This window comes from Silurus meridionalis, chromosome 2 (genome assembly GCF_014805685.1).
Source record: "Silurus meridionalis isolate SWU-2019-XX chromosome 2, ASM1480568v1, whole genome shotgun sequence".
In the NCBI taxonomy this organism is placed as follows: domain Eukaryota; kingdom Metazoa; phylum Chordata; class Actinopteri; order Siluriformes; family Siluridae; genus Silurus; species Silurus meridionalis.
The window spans coordinates 14,577,503-14,599,520 of record NC_060885.1 but is presented as its reverse complement, the minus strand read 5'-3'; the positions used below and the strand labels follow the sequence as shown (position 1 = coordinate 14,599,520).

Here is a 22,018-nt window from a genome sequence, read left to right as displayed (position 1 = left end):
TTACAGTGCTGTCCTGGAACTGCTTGGAACTAAACTTTGCTAAAAATTTATATCACCATTTCCATGAAGAAAAAAAACCAGGAGGGAAATCCTTGTCTTAGAGCTGACAAATTTATCTTGGAATTCAATTTGCATCCACAAACATTCATATCCACATATGTCCTGGAAACCATGTGAAGCACAAAAACTGAAAAACAGTATGACTATTATTCCCAGTGATTACCAACTGACCAGATAAATTCTGATAATCAGAGCCTTTTTGACATGACGTCACATGTTTTGCTATAAACATGATTTATACTTTCTCTGAGGTAACAGCAGAGATATGTTTACTTGAAACCACCTTATCTAATGACACACCAGGGTCTGGTGAATTGACCAAGCCTTTATCTGGGCAGTGGGCACACTAGAGCAGACACAAACACAGCTGAAATCTCTACTGCTGGTAATCTGGAACTAAAAAAAGACTTAAAACAACATTTCAACCTATGTAAAGCCTTTATAAAAAATAAAAAAAATAGAATGCAATGCTTTCAATATTATAAATCAAACCAATTATCACATTTTGACATTACCAGTCCCCAGTTCCCAGTCTCATGGCATTTTGTGATATAGTCACCAAATGTAATCTATTGATTTGTGTTCATAGACACGAATTTCCCTCTTTTTTCGTGTCAATAAGGACGAATTTCTATGTAATGTATTTCAATAGGAAGTATTTTTTTGGTGACTCCGCCAAAGTTTTCTTTTTGCCACTGGATACCACAGTGTTCAATTTCATTCAGTGTTCAATTGTTATTCATTTACTTCAAGCACTATTACTCAACATTTAGGCAGGAGATTTTATCCAAGTTTTTAATGCTTTATATTCGGTAGATATAGAAACCACTAGATATAAGATACTCACTATTATAAACCATCCTCAGTGTTAATTAAGGAGACTTAATTAGCGGCACACATTTATTATAGTATAACCCTAACCATATACTTTCTGCATTATTCTCAGATTAAAATGAATAAAGAAATATTACCTTTGGCATTTCTGTCAGTATTAGTTTTGTTCCTCTGGAGGAGGCAGTCGTGCTGAGTGACACGAAAAAAGTTTTAGGTTCAGGGTTAGGGTTATTTTGTGACTATATCACGAAATACCGTAAGACTGTGTTGGGTATTAATGTAAATAAAAGAGCAACAATAGACCTTGTTGTCATGAACAATTTATTGTGTGTTGATCCATGTTTAGAAAAAGCAAAACCAAATTAATTATTGCACTAATTTACTAGATATTGTAGATTTCTAGAAATTGCTATTGCTAGTGTACATACCAGACTAAATGAACACTCAACTTACATGTCTTTGGGCTGATAAACCACAGTTTACAATTAAAATAAACTTACAAAAGAACCATAAACGAGGAAGACATTTATAGATATTATTGTACACTAAGCCTTAACTAAGCTTTCACAATTTAACTGAATGATTTGATACAAAGCAATATAAGATATTTGGTTGAGAGAACCAAGATTATTCAAAACATAATAAATTAATAACCATAAAAAAAAATATTTTTGTGGAAACAACTTTCAGAATAAATGTTATATAGCTAGAATAATTTTGTACCTAGAGAATCAAAGGTGATCAATATACACTATGGACTAATACATAAAAAAATATTGCAATACAAATGTATTTACTGTAAGTTCTGTATCCACAGAATAGAATATACAATCCAGCAGGTCTCAGTCTCAAGTCAGGATTTAGAAATCCTCATAATGGTAGGATAAGGAAGTATACATGCACTCGTGTTCAGAGGGTGAGTTGTATTTCACGATGCAGGGGTAGCTCTCCGTTTGCATGCTGTCATACTGCAGTTCCAACCATTGCCTGTGAGGGTCGCTGTTTGTGCTCGAATCACTCAGAATACGATTGAGGGCCATGATGTAGCTGAGAGCCATCTGCAACGTTTCATACTTTGAAAGTTTCTTGTCCTGACCCCACTGAGGAACCACTTTGCGCAGTTGGTCGAAAGCTGTATTCAAACCCTGCATCCTCTTCCTTTCTCTGGCATTGGCTGCCGCCCTTTTCTGGTCCACTCTGTGAAGCTTCTCTAGGTCTTGGGGATCACAATCAGAACCCAAGTCCTCACAGGTTGTTGTGCAAGGCTTCATCTTTTGTCTTGTATGTCCAAAAGTGATAGTCTAATCTTTCAATGATGTAGAGGAACAACAATTTGTTTAGAAATGTTTAAGAAATCAGCAGCATATAATTCTTGCTGGAGTCTTATGTCATTACAAACGTCCAGGTTGCTGTGTAAGCACCAAGCACAGCTCTGATTTACTCTGAGGAGATGCTTATATAGGACTTGAATATTGACAGGTGGCAGCAGGTGGAGCCCCATCCTATTGCCCCATCCAACATCATTACACTTCAAACTACACATGCACACACACACTAGACAGCAACAACTACTGCACATGCATACACCCCACCCTCACTCTACTCCATTCACTCAAACTTTAATGACATTCAAATTAACTTTGGCAGGCCTACGTATCAGTGCTAAGCTTCTCCAAAGCAGATCCTTACAAATACAGAAAACATACCATCTGGCTGGGACAGTTTAACTCATTGGGGTCAATAACTGTGAACTACTTAATTAAATGGACTTGATTCCTGAGAATATATAGAATACTATTTTCTTGTCTTCCCAGAAAAAGGCATAGTTGGATTCTCCAGCTTTATTACATATCTGTTGTATCATTATAAAAATACACAACTTTTAATTGTTACACTATTTGTGCCATATAAATCACAGCAATGATAATGTAATGGGGATTTTCAATCATGTTAATTAAAAGATAAACAAGTGATGCTGACACCCGGCTTTTTCTATTTATATATTTTTCCTCTGAGATCAATGTGCTTAATTCACTGAGATCTTTACGATCAATGTGTTTAAATATTTAACAGTTTTCTTGCTTGACAATCTGAATGAAAAATCACTTTGAGACATGTATTAGTGATTTTGACAGACAAGAAAGCTGTCCTATAGTTCAAATAAATAATTAATATAGATGTCCCAGAAGCATTAACGCAGACTGAAGGGTTTGTTTCCTGTCTGTTTTCATCTGTTAAGAGAGTATAGAGACCACTAACATTTTAATTACGGCAGGTGCATGAGAGGCCATCAACAATTACTTTAATTAATTAAACTCAGATCTCAGATCTTAATTTCTATTGCTCAAACACTTTCACTTCATATAAAGCATGTTCTTCAATTGTAATATTTTCTAGAATGTTAGAATCACAGTGGCGATATCAATACTAGAAAATAACACACATGGATGTGTGCAGTTACCAAGAAAAAAAAAAAACATCTATGGTTTATATTTGAAAGTATTGAAGGATTGCTTATGAATCTTTGCAGGCTTTTGTCAGCTTCACAACCATCTTCATGATGGAGCATCACCCAGAAGATCCTCATTTTTTCTTCTAATTCATAATTGAGCACAAAGTTTTTAAGAGAACATATACATTTTATTTATATAAGAAAACTCAATTCAAGTAAAAGCAAAAAAAAAAAAAAAAATTGTTCAGAAATTAATTTATACATTTGCATTAAGCATACTCTACATTTGACAACAAATTTTAACAAGCATCAAATTAAATGTTTTCAAGATCAAGTAAAATATATATTACAATCTGACATGCCCGAACTGGCAATATACACTGATTTATACAAGCTACATTTAAATAAGTAAGTAGAATAATAATATAAATAACTATTTATTCAAATACAATTTATTAATCTGTCAAAATGACTTGCTATACTTCACTTTTCAGAACATAAATTCACCCCACATTTTTTAATAATTCATGCCCCAGATGAGCCAGTGATGAAAGGTCAGGCCATATACGCTGATGCTGTTCGGTTATTTTGTAAGTGCTAAGTAACTGTGCTGTTCAATTAGGCATGTAAACCCCATCCACCAGTCTGAGTCATTGATTGCAGATTGGCATGGATGGCCAGCTGCTACATGTCTTGTCTAAAAAGGCCTGGGGCAGACATGATGAACAGCCTTGTGTTTACCTTAATCACATGACTACCTTGTCTGGAGCGAGTAGCTACAGGAAAATGCCAGATGTCCTGCATAAGCTGGGACAAGCCTGCGTGCTGGGTTTTTGGTGTTTAAAGGTTTCATGGCATGTGTGCACAGATTAATGCAATGGATAAGGATTTAATTCTTTAAAAAGGAAAGTGAGAAGGTCTATTTATTGTGTAATATGCTTAGGATTTGGAAATTTAGACTTTCTCTTATAGATTGCATAAAGGACTTACAAACATCAATAGTTAATACTGCGACTGCTTTGTAAAGAACGCATAGTATGAGAATTATTAGGACAAAATTACTTTTTTGGTCAAATTGTTAATCAAATTACCTTCTGATGCAACCATTTTTGCTTAAATTTCAGTAGATAAGCATATCTATTTTGAATGATAAATAACAATACAATAATTTCTAAAGGTTAATTCTAAAATGCAATGAAAAGGCCTAAATGATTTATGAACAATTTCTACTCTCTGCTCATTTAAATAAGGTACAGTGTTTTTTATTTTGTTGGTAATGAATAAATGAACACATTTTTATATAACCTACAGGAAATTCAGAAATACTGACAAAAGCAACAAGAGAATAGGATAAAGTACATAAATAGTTTAGTTGGCTAACTAAGCTATTTATAAATATAAATCTATATTAGTCATAGAGAGATACAATGCATTAAAATGAAATCACTGCCTTCTATATATGCCATAAAACAGCTCTGAAAGGAACATATGGTGAGATGGTGCTGGTGGCTGTAATTAGGGCACACAAGGTGAATGCAATTTCATGCCTATCTGAGCCTTTTTCCCTTTAGGCTGATAGGATTAGTTCACTTAATTAGCCAATGAACCTATGCTTTTCCATTACTTTGACAAATCAATTATAAAAGTAAAATGAGCTAGACACCCTTATATAATGAATACATTATTTAACCTAATTTTTAAATGGACTTTGATGATTTGATGCCCTCTACACCTTTAAGCAGAAATAATACTGAGAATAAACATTTGTACTCTACACACATAAAATGTCATATATATATATATATATATATATATATATATATATATATATATATATATATATATATATATATATATGTGTGTGTGTGTGTGTGTGTGTGTGTGTGTGTGTGTGTGTGTGTGTGTAATATTACAATTCAATAAAATCCTCTCCTACAGCAATTAACAGCGTGTCGAGTTTTGAATTCATTTGATTTCAGATGTTAATCATGAATGTGTAAATCTGCAGCAGCAATTTTGTCATCATACCAATCATGAACAGAATCACAAAGGAATGCACAGTATTAGCATGCAGTTTCTAATAAAGTGGCTAGTAGGTGTAATAGGAACTCTATTACTCTTATTTCTAATTGGACTACTGGACTACAGGACTGCACTGTAAATGAAGCTAGATACAAAAGATTTTAAACAAATATATTTTGGAATATTTTTTGGGATTTCAAGGAATTTCTTAATACATGAAGTTGTGAGGAATATGCAGTGACACTTCAGTAAGCCCATGACAGGTTAAACAACATTTTTCCACCCCTCTAGCCATATGTTTTCTACACAGGGATGTGAAAATAATCCATCTAATTGCTGAAGCGGTTATTCTGTCATGTGTTGTGCTGTCATTTTTTAATTTTTCTATAAAAGCACACCCCATCATTACATAAAGAACATTCCAGCACAAAAAATAATAATAATTTGATTAACTATCAAACTGTGAACCATTAAAATATGTTAGTAAGTGCTTGGTGACATCAATCTCTCCTAACTTGTGCATTGTTTGTTTTTATTTCCATTTAATAAATTTCATCCTCTGGGAATGGGCTAGCATGGTCCAACGTACCATATAAAACATTGCTAATTAAAATCAGTAAATATAAAAGATGTTAACAGAAAGGTTACATAAGCAATTTAGGAATGCTGAGAATGAGCTAACTAAGATTACCCATAATGTGTTAAATACACCTTTAAACACACTGATCATCAAACTAATCCCGTATATTTCAAGGGATTTTAAGTATATTTTAATGTTTTGTTTTAGATTTTCAATCCGCCACCTACAGGACACCTAATATAAATATAAATGTAAATATTAATAATGGGCTTTCAACAAACAATCCATGAGCTTTACTCTTCTTGAAGATTATAAAAGTCAAAGCGAAAACACTTTGCTACTGATCATTCTGGTTCATGATATATTTCATAATAATTGTTTAAAAAGTTACGTTCTCATTGGGTGACTGTTTTCTGAGGGTGAAATAATAAATCACAGAACTCTATTTGCTATTTCCTTTTACAGTACTTAGTGCATTAACAGTGGAATAAACTGAATACATTTAGTGGTTATTATGCACTCTTTTTAAAGGTACTTCAAATATTTTATAACCTGTAAGCTTTACAGTAAATGCCATCATAGCACAAATAATTTGCAAAATTATTTTGAAAAAAACAGTGTTAAGCAAATCAATACAGTATATTATGCAAATATTTATCTGCTTGTAGGGTTTTTAATGGAAACGTAAAGTGCTCCCTTACAGTGAGAAGCTGATGATCCCTTCATGGTTTTAGATTTAAGTGGTGTAGAATGAGGAGAATAGCCGATGCAAACAACCAAAGTGAAAGAAATCCTGAAAAGTTCTTCTCTCCGTTTCTCACCATGTTATCTGAAATATTTTACATATATGTTCTAGCACATTACATTGTCAATGTTACAGACAAATGAAAGGGAATGACTCAGGTTGTCAAGTGGGAAGACATTAGCTGCTATGGTTTGGTTTTACTTCTCACCTTAGATGGAAGATTGGCTACAAATAGTTATGAAACCTCAGAAGTTTTTTTTACCCACTCTATCTGTAAAATAGCTTTATTTATGCCATAACATTTATTCAGATGACTCACAAATCCTCAATCTTTTTTCTCTCAGTGTTCTCAATGGCTCCCACATGATTCTAATTTAGTTGTTCCCAGTCAGTGGGTGGAGCTGTAGGGAATGGATCTGGTCAGCAGAGGGCACATATTATTTTTTCTTTAGTTTATGGGCGTATTACAAACAAAGCAAATAAAAAAATTTGGATTTAATTTTCAAAATGTTGTTTTATATATAATAACACAGCTAATCCAACATTAAACTTCGATTTGAATGTTACTTGTTGTATACAATCTAACTAACAAATGCAAAACAAATGATGTTTGACTAATGCAGTAAACAGAATTTTAGCACAGTTTTGAAACTCTTGTTGTCTGTGGTCTTTGTGTCTCATCTCTACTGCTGTAGTTTCAGTCTGGCACTTTCTAAACCTGAGATGAACTGCAACATGCTGTAGCAAGCAGCGTCGTCATATCTCCTAACAGATCTGTGCAGCTCAGGCATATGTTCACTTCCTCTGAGAAGAAAGAAACACAAAAAAATTAGATTTCATTCTGCATCTGCTGCAAAGAAGTCACGGTTACAAGTTTACAAGAGCCAAATTATTTTGCTGTTGTGTTTAATGTTGAGTTATTATGCGTCATATTCCTATTCAGATGCGTGTTAACCGTGTGACGATTCTAATCTACTATAATTTTGACTCATAGCTTTAGTATATTTACCCCAGGCTATGACTGTATCATTAAAAAGACATCAGTCTGGCAAGAAATGACGTCTGCTGAACTATTGCTCTATTTAGATGTACAGTTAAATAACCTTTCATTTTAAAGTGGAAAGCTTTCAGAATAACAAGTGAATCATTTATTGTGTTCAAAAGAATTTCCCTAAATTCTTTTCCCAACCTACAATTACATAAGCTTTGATATTTTACCATTAATGATCACAAACTGACTTACTGTAGTAGATCATTAGAACTTACTTTATATCTGTGTGCAAAAACGACATACATCATAAAAGTATGTGCACACCTGATAAATGCTACTAAAACATGTGCTTTTCTTCTATTATAACACCCACTTTTCTAAGCATTCCGCTTAAGTGTGTATGTGTGGATGCTGAGTGAGTTCTGGCACATAGTCCACAGTTCTAACTCAACTTAAAGGAGTTCATTAAGGTTGAGGTCATGTCTCTTCAGTTCTTCACTTCAACCTTGGCAAATCTTGTCTTCCTGGATGTCGTTTTGTGTACAGGGGCATTATCATGCTGGAATGTGTTTATAATATTTATGGGTAGTAATGGATATTGATTTTATGCACATCATAAGTATTCAGCTTATGCCTAACAGAATTATTATTTATGTATGTTTAAGTTTATGTCAGGTTTTATGTAGTCTTGTGAATACTGCATTTAAGTGTTTACCAAAAGAAGGAATAGTCATTTCACCCAACAGAAAAAAAAAGTTATTATTGTTATTATGCTGGATTTAAATGTTATTTCCGAAAGATTGGAAACAAACAGAATAAAGCATCTTAGTAAGGTGCTGACCACCCACAAACACTCACAACAGCTTCTATAAGTCTTTTGAACTGTGATATAGATGAAGCCTGTTCTTCAACAAGATCTCCCTCAGATGGCATTTTGTTGATTGTGGTAGAGAACACCATGTAACTCATCATTCCAAAATGATCCATTGATGTTCAAATTTATTTATCAAATCCTGTGAGTGACCACTGCCATCAGGATTGAAGTATTACTAGGATAAAGATAATCAGTCACAATAACTTTGAATTGATTTGCATTGAATCTTTCCCCAAAGTAAACTAGTGGACCATAACCATGGCAGCAATACCACACATTTTACAGATTAGTCACCAATCTGTATTTTGTAAAAAAATAAAAAATAAAAATAAAAAAATAAAAAAACATTTTAAAATATTTGCACAAATGAATCTAAAACACTGTGAAAAATTTATAGTTTGTATCTGACTCGTCGTCAATTTCCCTGCTACCGATATTATTTTGTTTGGTGCCTATTAACTTTGCTGAATAGGTGACTGTTATATTCACCAGTCATTGTCTGGGTTTGTAAGAGAAGAGTGTGTCTGCTTTTTCACAGTGCTTGTTGAGAGCAGTGTGTATGTTCACAATGCACTATGTTGCACAATGATCCACACATAATGACCCTGGCAGCTCTGTTCTGTTTGTGGGGTGCAGCTCATAGTGAGATTTTCTCTCTCTCTCTCTCTCTCTCTCTCTCTCTCTCTCACTGTCACTCATTGTGAAGAGAAGATAACAACATTTAGTCAGGAAGACCATCTTTGAGGGAATCTTACAGAGACCTTGCTAAAATAAACGGTATGGAATGTCCTGTTGATAAGTCAAATGGCTCACCCATTAACACAAAACAACAAGAATTGCCATACAATGTAGCAAAGAAATCACCACAGGAATTTGTTGAATTTGGCCATGAAAAAGGGATTTTTATTGCATTTGTAATTCAGCCTTACGTAAAAGACCTTAATTCTGCTTTTATTATAAAATTAATGGGAGTCAGATAATATATGACATCATAATAATCCAAATCGAATCACACACAAACACTAGTATTTCCTTTTTTTCATGATAAATCCATGCTTTATGAAAAAAATACAAATAACATCATGATCCATTACTGAAATTTTACACTTTATTAAGGAATGCATTCAATATAAAATAGCTACTTCTAAATAACTTAAAAACTGCCTGAAAACACCAGTTCACCCAAACCTGGTCCTGAATCCACTATTTTATTTCACAGACACATTTTGGCGAGATCAAAATGTTGTAAGTGAATCTGGTAACGTTTGGTTTCTCTGTACTATGATTGACTACGCAACCCATCCAAGGTGTATTTGAGCCTCACAGCTAGTGTTCCTAGAATAGACTCCGGATCTCTCATGACCCTGCTAAGGATGAGGTTACTGAAGATTATATATATGAATATATGAAAATATTATAAAATGATTTCCAACTGGGCCAGGATTGGGACACCAAAATACTTGCTTTTCACAAATTTGTTCATATAATGATTTCTTATTAGTGATAATATAGTGTCCTCTGCCATGGGCAGTGTTGTGAACAGTGTTGTGTATTAAGCTATGTCTTCTCAATGCATCATTGTATTGTGCAGCTTAATTAAAATTCAAACCCTGCTCTCTTCACCCATCCTTATAGCCTTAATTTTATTAAGGCTAGCTGCATGGCTAAATGTTTTCAGACTTTTAAGACATCCTTGAGTCAAAAGTCCTCGTTAAACACTTTTTTTGAAGTGGTAGAAAGAAAGTTGGTAGATATTGTAATTGGCTACATGATATCATGTGACACTGTTTTTTTTTTTTTTAGCATTGTGCTTGATTACAGCTGAAGACGTTCAACATGACGAAAGGTTCTTCTATCTTTCTTTTCCTGACACCATGCCTCTTCTGTCACACCTGCATTGGGTTCTGTAGACCCTCAGCCCCCTGCAGAGGGTCAGGATGGAGCCTGCAGATAGGTTTATTGCACATGGGGCAGACACTTCGGATTTCCAGCCACTTTACCAAACACCTGGTGGAGAGAAAAGGAGAACAAGAGATTGGGAGCCAGGGAGTGAGAGAGAGATAGATAGATAGAGAGAGAGAGAGAGAGAGAGAGAGAGAGAGAGAGAGAGAGAGAGAGAGAGATGTCATATTTCTGTCATTTAGTAAGATAATCATTACAAGGCAAACTATGTTTATGACATTCAAGTTCTGTTTTTTCAATTGATTTCAAATTTCAGGCCTAATCTTTCATAATGTTTAGCAGGGTTATGATGAGACAGGTATAGTGCAGGCCAGTATCAGCACCTGAAATATAACAACAGATTTATAGATTTTCCTTTTCATATATCGATCTGTATGCACTCTAACTGAACTATTAAAAACAGAACCAGAATAACTAAAGCTGCAGACAAAACTTAGAGTTGTATGATGTGAGAGATATGTGAAAGGTCTTGCTTGGTGCAGCAGCATGAGAAATTTTCTTACTTCTTATGGAAAGCATGTGAGCAGGGGCAAACACCAAGCTCCTCCCTGCTCTTAAACTCCTCTAGACAAACAGCACAGGTCTGCTGCAGGGTGAGACAGACACACACACACACACACACACACACACACACACACACACACACACACACACACACACAAAGAATAAAAAAACAACCTTTGTTGCAAATTGCTTCATCTTAGTTTTGCATAATTGCTAAGCTTAGGTGAGGTTTCTGTCTGAACATCTGTCAATATTTTTTATGATTGTGTCTGTTTACTATGTGTGTTTTTATGTGTTTACTTACACCAATAAGGCTTAGCTTCTTCTCTGAGCCCTTCAGAATAACCTATGAAGAGAAAAAAAACTAATTATTCTTGCCAGCCAGCCAGCCAGCCAGCCACAGACAGACAGACAGACAGACTAGATAGATAGATAGATAGATAGATAGATAGATAGATAGATAAATAGATAGATAGATAGATAGATAGATAGATAGATAGATAGATAGATAGATAGATAGATAGATAGATAGATAGATAGATAGATAGGTAGGTAGGTAGGTAGGTAGTACCTCATTGTATCCGAACTGCTCCTGTGTGACCTGTCGTCTCAGGCTGTGAAGAAATACAGTATGTTTTCACATTTTTTCCATTACAACACAAGGTTTAAAAATTCAGAGCCATTTTCTACACTTGAATAAAATGCCAGTACACACACCGAGATTAAATACTTGCTGTAACACACAAGCAAGCAATGTTTTTTTTTATCTATACTGAAGTCTGCCAAGAAACAATATTCTTGAAGTGGAAAGTTTCAGGACTGCTTTAGCCTATACTAAATGCAACAGGATTACCTGAACAGATAGCAACAGAAGATAAGGCTCAGCATAAAGATGAAGAGGCCAATGCCAAGAATGATGATATAGACATTCAGGGGGAGAGGGTATGTGACATCTGAGGTCATTTTGCAGTCTACAAGGCGTAAGCTTTCATCACACGAACACCCTGTAAGGTCACAAACACACATTTGAGTTGTAGCTAAAGAATGGTAGCTAGCTTAGGATTCATGTAAACCCACAATATAGGCTAGTTTTTAATAAATATAATAAATAAATATAATAATTTAATAAACTTTAGCAGGTACACACTCTGTGTTCTTATCTTAATAATTTCAAGGTTCTCCCTTATACCTCAGGTGGCACTTGAACTGATCCTGACTAGGTTTTAAAGAATTTTTAATTTTATTGGAACTTCCTACTGTATCCCAGTTTTACTGTGAGTATAAATAATACATTACTATTTGTTTATCAGCTTTTACATCCTTTTTGGCTCATGGATTTGCCTTTACAAGACCTTTGGCTGTCCACTCACATCACAGAAGCTCTCATGTATACAGTTCACGATGGCCACAACATGCATATTGTATAAACTGTGGAACCTTGTGTTTCTCATATCACTGTAACACTGTAACTCACCAATGCACTTCAGTAAGTTGCATGAACTTTTCACTGTAATACATACACTTGCACTAAAGAACAGTGGTGTGTTTATGATTAGTCTGGCAGACCACTGGCAGCAACAAATAAAGAAAATTGTAGCTCTGTAAAAGTATAAATGTTTTTTCAGACCCTTTTGGTAGACAAACCATTTTTTACTTTCTAAGATAATGATTAACTATGCATACTTTACACATACTGGTTTATACAGAACTGTCTATTTCATGGGTTCTCTAATTATTTTGCAAGCAAAATAATTTACACAATTATATTGCATTGGATTTATAGAGGATTTATTGTAAATCAGGGGTTTATTCTATGCATACTGCTATTATTGTAGATATTATTATTGCACACACTATACAAATGTGTATATACTCATCATATATATATGTAATTACCAAGTCAAATATCTTCTAAGAAGAATATACAGTGGAAATTAGTTTAATGTCTAATTCTGATACTAAGCCTGCTTCAATCATAGCTGTTTGCTCATTACATGGAGATGTGCTGTAATAAATAAATACATAATTAATAATTACTTAATTAGTGAATCTTGGGACCACAGCTCAGTCGTGAAACAGTTTTTACACCATATATTTTTGTTAAACAGACAGCATTAAATGGCCTTCCAGATGACCCATAGTTATAGTCACAACTTTATAATACATATCAGGAGAATCTGGCACAAAGTGTAAAAAACCTGTTTGGGAAACAACCAGTTGCGGTTGTGGTCAAACCTGTTTGGGCAGAATACAATTTGCTGCTCTTTGTTAAATATTAAATACAGTAAGTACATTATATTAAAGTAAGTTGTGTAAATAAATGAATATATATATATATATATATATATATATATATATATATATATATATATATATATATATATATATATATATATATATATATATATATATATATATATATATATATATATATATATATACACGTATATTATTTTTAGTAATGTGTGATAAATGAGTACATTTCGTTTGATAATTTTTTCCCCATATATAAATAAATAAATATAAAAGAGCGTAAAAGAGTAAAACCTTGACTAAACATTTGTGTATATTGATGTGCCAAGTCTCAAATCAGCTGCACACATCTGGCAATTACAACCGTCCGTGTGGAAACATAGTAACAGTTCTATTTGGTGTCCTGATGATTTACGTAATTTAAAACAGTAAAAATAATGAATTTAAGGTACATTTAGAACAGATAAAAATGTGTGATTAAGTTGCGATTAATCACGAGTTAACTGATGACAATCATGCTGTTAATCATGATTAAATATTTTAATCGATTGACAGCCCTAATATATATATATATATATATATATATATATATATATATATATATATATATATATATATATATATATATATATATATATATATATATATATATATATATATATATATATATATATATATATATATATATATATATATATATATATATATATATATATATATATATATATACACGTATTATGTTTAGTAATGTGTGATAAATGAGTACATTTCGTTTGATAATTTTTCCCCATATATAAATAAATAAATATAAAAGAGCGTAAAAGAGTAAAACCTTGACTAAACATTTGTGTATATTGATGTGCCAAGTCTCAAATCAGCTGCACACATCTGGCAATTACAACCGTCCGTGTGGAAACATAGTAACAGTTCTATTTGGTGTCCTGATGATTTACGTAATTTAAAACAGTAAAAATAATGAATTTAAGGTACATTTAGAACAGATAAAAATGTGTGATTAAGTTGCGATTAATCACGAGTTAACTGATGACAATCATGCTGTTAATCATGATTAAATATTTTAATCGATTGACAGCCCTAATATATATATATATATATATATATATATATATATATATATATATATATATATATATATATATATATATATATATATATATATATATATATATATATATATATATATATATATATATATATATATATATATATATATATATATATATATATATATATATATATATATATACACGTATTATGTTTAGTAATGTGTGATAAATGAGTACATTTCGTTTGATAATTTTTCCCCATATATAAATAAATAAATATAAAAGAGCGTAAAAGAGTAAAACCTTGACTAAACATTTGTGTATATTGATGTGCCAAGTCTCAAATCAGCTGCACACATCTGGCAATTACAACCGTCCGTGTGGAAACATAGTAACAGTTCTATTTGGTGTCCTGATGATTTACGTAATTTAAAACAGTAAAAATAATGAATTTAAGGTACATTTAGAACAGATAAAAATGTGCGATTAAGTTGCGATTAATCACGAGTTAACTGATGACAATCATGCTGTTAATCATGATTAAATATTTTAATCGATTGACAGCCCTAATATATATATATATATATATATATATATATAGTGTCATGAATATATAGACATACTGGTATATAATATTTCTGTGATCCCAACATCACTGTGTAGCTTATGTTCACACTAGGTACATTATAACCTGTATGAGGCTTGTAGACAGTGGGCAAGAATAGATAAATAATACTGTAACCCTGAGCCTTTATTATAGCTGGCATGGAAAGGATTTAGCAAACCACAAACTTTGTATTAAAAAAAAAGAAAGTAATGTGTACTGTATTTTTTTACTGTAAAAATGGTCAATTCATCACTAAAGATATTAGTCATAGATGCCGATGACATCTTCTAATTTATTTTAACGTATTTATTTAAGTAATTTGTTAATTTTCACTGTACAATTACAAACATGACTATAGCAAAAGACAACCTCAGCCCTGGCCATCTCTCACGCATACTGTATGTGGGTGGGACAAAGACAGAATAGAAATCCTCCACTGTGGGAAGACATAAAGGATTCAGGCAGAATGACATCCTCACTCTCTTGACTGCTTGACTCCTACTGTACAATCTGTGTTAGAAACTGTTTCACATTAACTACTAAATGGACTGTAAAAGACAAAGCAGAGGCACTGCCTTTGTTCGTCAAACAATGAGCATTAGCAATGCAACATATCCTATTGTACGTTCATGAAGAGTGCATGGTTTATGTTACATTCAAAGATTCTTACTTACTGACTTCTACACACAATGTATTCTCTCTAGGAACGCACACTGGAGAAGGTTTGATAGGGACAGCAATATGCTAAGACGGAACTCATTAAAAGTTGAGCTTCCTCTAGTTTTTAAATTTAGTAAGCTCAGGCTAGGACTACTTGAAACCTGACGATGTGAAGCGATTGATAATGTTCAAAATACTTTAACAGAAGGAAGAACAAAGACCATCAGTACCCTCAATATTACCAGGCTTACAGAGCTGCAATATTACTAATGGATTTTCTAGCAAAATTGTGCACCAGTTTAATAATTCATTTACAAATTATTTATAAAGCAACACTTTACACATACACTTTCACCCTATTCACAATGAAAAGAGCTGTTGACAAAAGAGCACCTCACTAATTGTACAGCATATCCTAATTTCATAGCAAAATTCATTGCACTTAAACTACAAAAAAAGGAACAAAAAACCGAGTGAGACAGATTAGAGATTTCTTAACGAACAAAGAATAAACAACAAAGGGTTGGGTAAAATGTAGCCAGAAAGATAAAAAAAAAAGAAAAATGTAGATAAAGGTGGGCCAGTTGGCAGAGCTTGGTAAAGCTTGGGCAATTGTGCATAAACAAAAGCAAACACAAGTGGCTGCAGACACAACCCCCCTCCACCATGAAGCAACCATCTGCTCTGTTTAATTGGGGGGGGGGCACATGAGGCAATTTCAATGCATGCTATGTAATTTTGAGACTCACCAACCTGAGCAGGAATCACCATTTGAGAAACAATGGTGGCTAACATCAGAGGTCATAGGCTGCCAAACAACATTTATTCAATTGAAAAAGAGAAGTGACAGGAAAAATAAGTCTGTCTGCCGTCTGTGCACAAGTTCAGGTAATAAACTTGAAACAGCTTTTACTTTTAAACGTATAAGAGAATGTTAGTTAATCATTGACAGCAAGCACATGTTTGGAGAAGCTGTTAATAACACGTTTTGGCTAGCACCTTACACAAAAAATTAAATCACAGGATGTGTTATATGAGGGGGTTGTTATGATTCATACTTACTGTAATACCATTGGAGTAGGTTCATGAACCAGATGCCAGAATATTTCAGTCGATCCAGCTAATCGATAATAGGTTCCAAAGAGACAGTGTTAAAATGAGCCAGAGAGTTAGCTTTATTCCCTTTCAAAAATCGAATAAAGAATCTGGACTCTGGTTTGCTGAAACTCCCACAACAAAGCTACAGCTCATGAAATCCTCACTGTCTCTGGTTAACATATTATGAGCACCCACCACATTCCCGTGTCCATTTGCATGGAGGCAGGATGAGCTTGTTTTCTTGGTTGAAGGCAAGTAACAGACTTTTCCAGTTCAGATTTGGAACAGAGATTTAAATGTTCACTTTGTCTTTTCTTTAAAAACATGCAACATGATACTTAATACATAGTATGGTTTTGAGTTTAATAAAGTCTTGCTCTGAAACCAAACTTCAGTTTCTGGAACATTAAACAGTCCTTTTGTAGCTCGATTTTTAAGACAGGTTAGATTGTAGTATGAAGTGTGTTGTTCATAATTGGCTTTCTTATAGTTCTTGCCATTTCAAATACAATAAAACCAAGTGTTCTGTGTTCTTCTGGCTGAGCACATATACAAGGCATAAACTTATGGCACTACTTTGCTCTACCTTCACAGTGTCAAAAGATTCATTTGTCCATGTGTTGCCTTCTCCCACCTTTCTCACGCTCCACCTGGTTTTCTTGTCCTTTTTCCCAAAGACAGTCTTTCTGTCTTGATCACAAAGAAGAAGATGTAGTCAGGCTGAATTCCTGCATGAATTTACCTGCTTCGAAAGTGGCTTTGTGCTGGTGATGACTCGCACCCCTCTTCACCATCTGTCTTGCTCTCTCCCCTTCATACAAGAAAAGAGGAGCAGAAAGAAAATGACAGTTGGAGGAAATGGGGTCCACCTTGTATGTGTGTGCTCCCTCAGGTCCAGTGTTTTCCTGATCCTCTCTTCCAGCTCTAGGTGCTCATAATGGTGTCGAGCACTTCTTGCCTGTTCAGTTTGTAAACAGATCTCTGCTCATGTGATTTGACGACTGCATCACAGCTCTCCTTTCACCCACCCCCTCCTTCTCTCTCTCTCTCTCTCTCTCTCTCTCTCCCTCTGTCTCTGACTCATGCTCTCTCAGCCTCCTGCCCTCTGCAGCTGCGGGCTATTAGGAGGTGACAGCGGCCAGGCTGCTGCGTTCTGCAAGGTTGTGAAAGGAATGGGAGTCGTTTAGCTCCTCTGGTGACCTACACAGAAAAATAAACCGAGTTTGAGCACACTGTGAAAGAAGCAGACAGAAATGAAGGGAGAGAGAAAGTGAGACAGTATTTTTTATTGTCTTTCACCACAGTTTATTTTTACATTACCATCAACCAGTAACTGTAACAACTATCAATCAGTAAGGTTTAACATTCAAAATCTGAATAATAGCTTGATTGTTTTTTGTTAGAAACAACACCCAGGCAAACTACAGAAACAAAAGAAATCATGAAATAATATGGGCAAAGTATAGAAAAGATAGATTTATAGATTCAAACAACTGAGTTGAAGTTACTACTACTAATTCAAAGAATAAAAATAATAACTGTTATAGTAATTGTTCTCTTTTACAAACAAACACTTAAATAGTGTCCTTGTGTGTATTTAATTATAACTAATTACAGGTTGTGGTCCCAGATTTTCAAATTAAAGTCTATACAGTTAGGAAGCATACTTTCTAAGCACATTTGAAAAGTAACATCTCAAGACCAAAGTGAGGCAGCTATTTTTAGCAGAAGCCTACGTTGTGGTTGTCAGGTTTTTTACCACTGCATGTGTTAACAAAGGATATGCAAGAACCATCTGAAGCTGCAATTAGCAATGTGAATAGAAACCCAACTAACTGTCTTAAACCCAAACTTCTGATGCCTAATTTATGGCTTATATAGGGTTTAGGAATGTTCATATTCAACACATGCACATCAAATATAATACAAATAATATACTGTAGCACAGTACAGTGTGAATGTTTTTACATGTATTGTTTAACATCTAACAACAGCCTAGGGCCTACCTGAGATAAAATTGATTCATACATCTCGGGTTACTGTTTTATTGTGGTTAGGCTTGTGGTGAATCTGGAGCCAATCCCAGATGCATGGCAGGACAATTAACCACACAAACACACACACACACACACACACACACAAACAACTGTCTTTTAAAACAGTGGACAGAAACTGAAGAACCTGAAGGACACCCATGCAATCCTGGGAAACACTGTTGTGAATGTTGTGTACAGGATTAAATCTAAAGCCCTAGCCTAGAGCTATGAGGTTGCAGTGCTACTCAATGTTTCACCATAAAACCCACCTGAGATAAAATTCAGTGCATTCTCAAAATAACACTTATAGGGTATTTAATCCGATGTTGGTTTGTTGCTAGTTATTAAGTATTAAAAAATCCAATTCAATAAAAATATTGAAGAAACCAATATACAATCCTTCTCATAACAAAGTAAAAAAATATAAATAGCCCATACATTGTTAAAAACGTTTTCAATGTCTTACATCCTTAATAAATCAAAAAAGCTGCTTTAGTATGCATTGTGTATTAATGCACATTTCTGTATCTGTAACTGTATCACACAATCATCAAGCTAAAGAAATTATTAATGTATGTAGATCTCATGTAATAATCATACTGAACATTCATTCACTACTCTGATCTGTGCAGGAAAGACAAACACAACATACTGTAATAGACTTTCAGTTACAGAACTGTATCTTGTTAATGAATACAGTCATTATCCACAAGAAATTTCAATAAGGTAGTCGATTACTGTAAATGGCCACTCCTTAACCTAACATGTCCATCTCAGTGTCTTCAGTGTTGTTCCCAATTGTGTATTTGGCCCATTTATTGAGGCGACTGTACAGGGGAGTCCCTTTATTCTCTCTATATAAGTAAACTCCTGTTATCTGGTTCCACTCCAGACTGGAAATTCCATTTTTAACCCCCTTGCATGTTGCTTGAAGACCCTTTTCTTCGTCCTCCAAAGCAACAAACCCAAAGAAGCTCTTGATGTTCTCAGCAGCGCAGAGCTTAGCATGAACCTCAGCTGTGCGCTGGAAAAGAGCGTGCTCGCTCGCCCGATATGTGGACCAGTATGCCTCCTGCTGGTAGCCCAGAGGAGAGCAGCAACGCTTTACACACATCACCAGGAACACAGAGAACGACACGATAGCCACTAACATCCATCCTAACAGCTGGAGACAAACAACAAATTAACAATATAAGTTATAAATACGTAAGTGGCAAAGCATATAAAACATCTACCTCAATGAAACTACTGAGGGGATGTGAATTATAAGAAAGCTCTTTGTGTAACAGCCTTTAATAAACATTTATATTACAATCAATGACACGTCTTAGAAATACAAATGTTCTAAAACATTTTATGCACACGTACATTTACCACCCACTTTATTAGGAACAGCTGTACACCTGCACATTCATGCAGTTATTAAATAATCATGTTGCAGCAGCACAATGCAAAAAAAAAATAAAAAATAGAATGCAGATATAGGTTCAATTGTTGCAATTATTGTTCACATCAAACATCACAAAAAGTGTTATCTTTGTTGCATGATTGTTGGTGTCAGACCAGCTGGTTTGGGTATTTAAGAAACTGCTGGTGTGCAGGTCTTCTAGTAAAATCTAGTAAAAAAAAAAAAAACAGTAAGGAATAAGATCCGAAAAAAATATATCATAAAATGATGTTCCTCCTTGGGAGTTTCTAAATGTGACACTAAAGAAATACCATTAAAGTTTATAGATAGTATATAATGTGTTATTCTGTTTTGATTGCTTGATTGAGTTTATTTTCACTTATTCTTCTTCACTCTCATGAGATGTGGGGATTCGTAACATATGCAATGTTATTGTGTCTTTAATTGATGTTTGTTCAACAATTACCTTCTTGATCAGGTCACTTTTGTAAATGAGAGTTTTTATGTTAATGAGTTGATTTATCTTGTAAAAATAAATATTACTAATAGTCATTGTAATTTGGATTTGTTACCTGAGATTCATACTTGAGTCGGCGTTCGATTTGTTTCCAAAAGTGTAGCAGCTCTGCAGGCACATCCTTACAGGGAAACTGGGCCATGATAATAGGACTTTGGGTAGTAAAAGGAAAGTTTTCCAAAGACTGAGGATCCACAAATTCACTAAGAGCACAAACATAAGCCTCTCCTCTGAGGAGTGAGATTACAGACCATGTAACTGGGGCCACTGCTGCACGCCCCACTATTGAACCCAGCAGAGCAAAAGCAGCAGCCCCAGAAAGTTTCCGGCATTTTCTAATGCGACACTCTGAAATAAGGTCCCAGGTGCTACGATTAATCATTACTCCAATTAAAAAGAATGCTATGGCTGGCACGCCAATAGCAGCTAAGCCATACATATAATTTCTCTTTGCAGAGCATGGACAATCGAAGGCAAATATGTTGTATGCTGTTTGACTACACACTGTCCCCAGGGCTATAAGCCCATTGAAGATCACCACATCCTTACTCTTGAAAAAAAGAGCAGCAAATTTAAAATTTTCGGAAATAAACGCAGCCATGTAATCCTACTTCCTGTTAAGTCCTACCTTTGGTAGTTGTGTGCTGCTGATGAAGGAATTTGGTGTTCTGTTGCTTAAAAAAATCTGATCTTGGATCTAAAATTTCCAAGTCCCTGTAAAAGAAATACAGAGTGGGAATATATTTGAATTGGATTGGTGTAGACATACCTGGGAAACCACAGTAAAACAAGTTGTAACATGAAAGCCCTAAGGCAAGCAAGGACATGGATGACATTAAAGCAACAATAGTGTGCCTTATTAAAAAAAAATAAAAGAAAAAGCTGCTAAAGGTTAATGCTGATACCATCAGATGGAGTGTTTGAGAAGAACAGCACGTAGTTACTCTTTTAAACTATTACTGAAATAAGACTAGAGAGGTAGAATAAACAGTACTTTTTATTTGTACTACTTTGCTCTTCATAAATGTACTATTCACAATTTTACTCTTTTCTTTCTTCAGAGCACTGATGTGTCCAGTGTAGGTTTCAAGAAGACACATTTTGAGTTATATAACATTGCATTTAAATTCAAAGTACTATAGTTACATTAAGAGTTTATATAGCCATGTACAGGAAAAGTAACAGAGTAAAGTTAACAGAGACAAAAAAGTCATACAAACCTACGGTCCACGACTAAGAGGTGTAAATTTTCCAAGGATCCCACAGGTTTTAATTAGAATTAGAGGCTAAAATTTAGTATAAAAGAAAGTCACATGCACATACATCACTATAAAACAGTGCCCAAATT

At 34.2% G+C, this 22,018-nt stretch overlaps 3 protein-coding genes across 4 annotated transcripts; all 3 read right to left on the bottom strand.

The window, feature by feature from the left end:
• Nucleotides 1–1,754: 1,754 nt before the first annotated feature.
• Nucleotides 1,755–2,165, bottom strand: atoh7 (atonal bHLH transcription factor 7). Its single transcript, XM_046867629.1, has one exon. It carries the CDS (start codon nucleotides 2,163–2,165, stop codon nucleotides 1,755–1,757), a length of 411 nt encoding a protein of 136 aa, XP_046723585.1.
• Nucleotides 2,166–9,644: 7,479 nt separating this feature from the next.
• si:dkey-51a16.9 (RING finger protein 122) lies at nucleotides 9,645–17,681 on the bottom strand. 2 transcript variants are annotated; one of them, XM_046874523.1, is made up of 6 exons: nucleotides 16,674–17,681; nucleotides 11,878–12,028; nucleotides 11,596–11,638; nucleotides 11,329–11,370; nucleotides 11,024–11,106; nucleotides 9,645–10,565 (listed from the first exon to the last, which is right to left on the bottom strand). In XM_046874523.1, exons 1-6 carry the CDS (start codon nucleotides 16,696–16,698, stop codon nucleotides 10,445–10,447), a joined length of 465 nt encoding a protein of 154 aa, XP_046730479.1. In that variant the 5' UTR covers nucleotides 16,699–17,681; the 3' UTR covers nucleotides 9,645–10,444. The 2 variants fall into 2 exon arrangements, with proteins under 2 accessions (XP_046730479.1, XP_046730473.1); XM_046874517.1 differs by having other exon boundaries at nucleotides 17,452–17,681.
• A 299-nt stretch (nucleotides 17,682–17,980) lies between these two features.
• LOC124401950 (calcium homeostasis modulator protein 2-like) lies at nucleotides 17,981–21,303 on the bottom strand. Its single transcript, XM_046874506.1, has 2 exons — nucleotides 20,726–21,303; nucleotides 17,981–19,910 (listed from the first exon to the last, which is right to left on the bottom strand). Exons 1-2 carry the CDS (start codon nucleotides 21,269–21,271, stop codon nucleotides 19,500–19,502), a joined length of 957 nt encoding a protein of 318 aa, XP_046730462.1. The 5' UTR covers nucleotides 21,272–21,303; the 3' UTR covers nucleotides 17,981–19,499.
• Nucleotides 21,304–22,018: the final 715 nt, after the last annotated feature.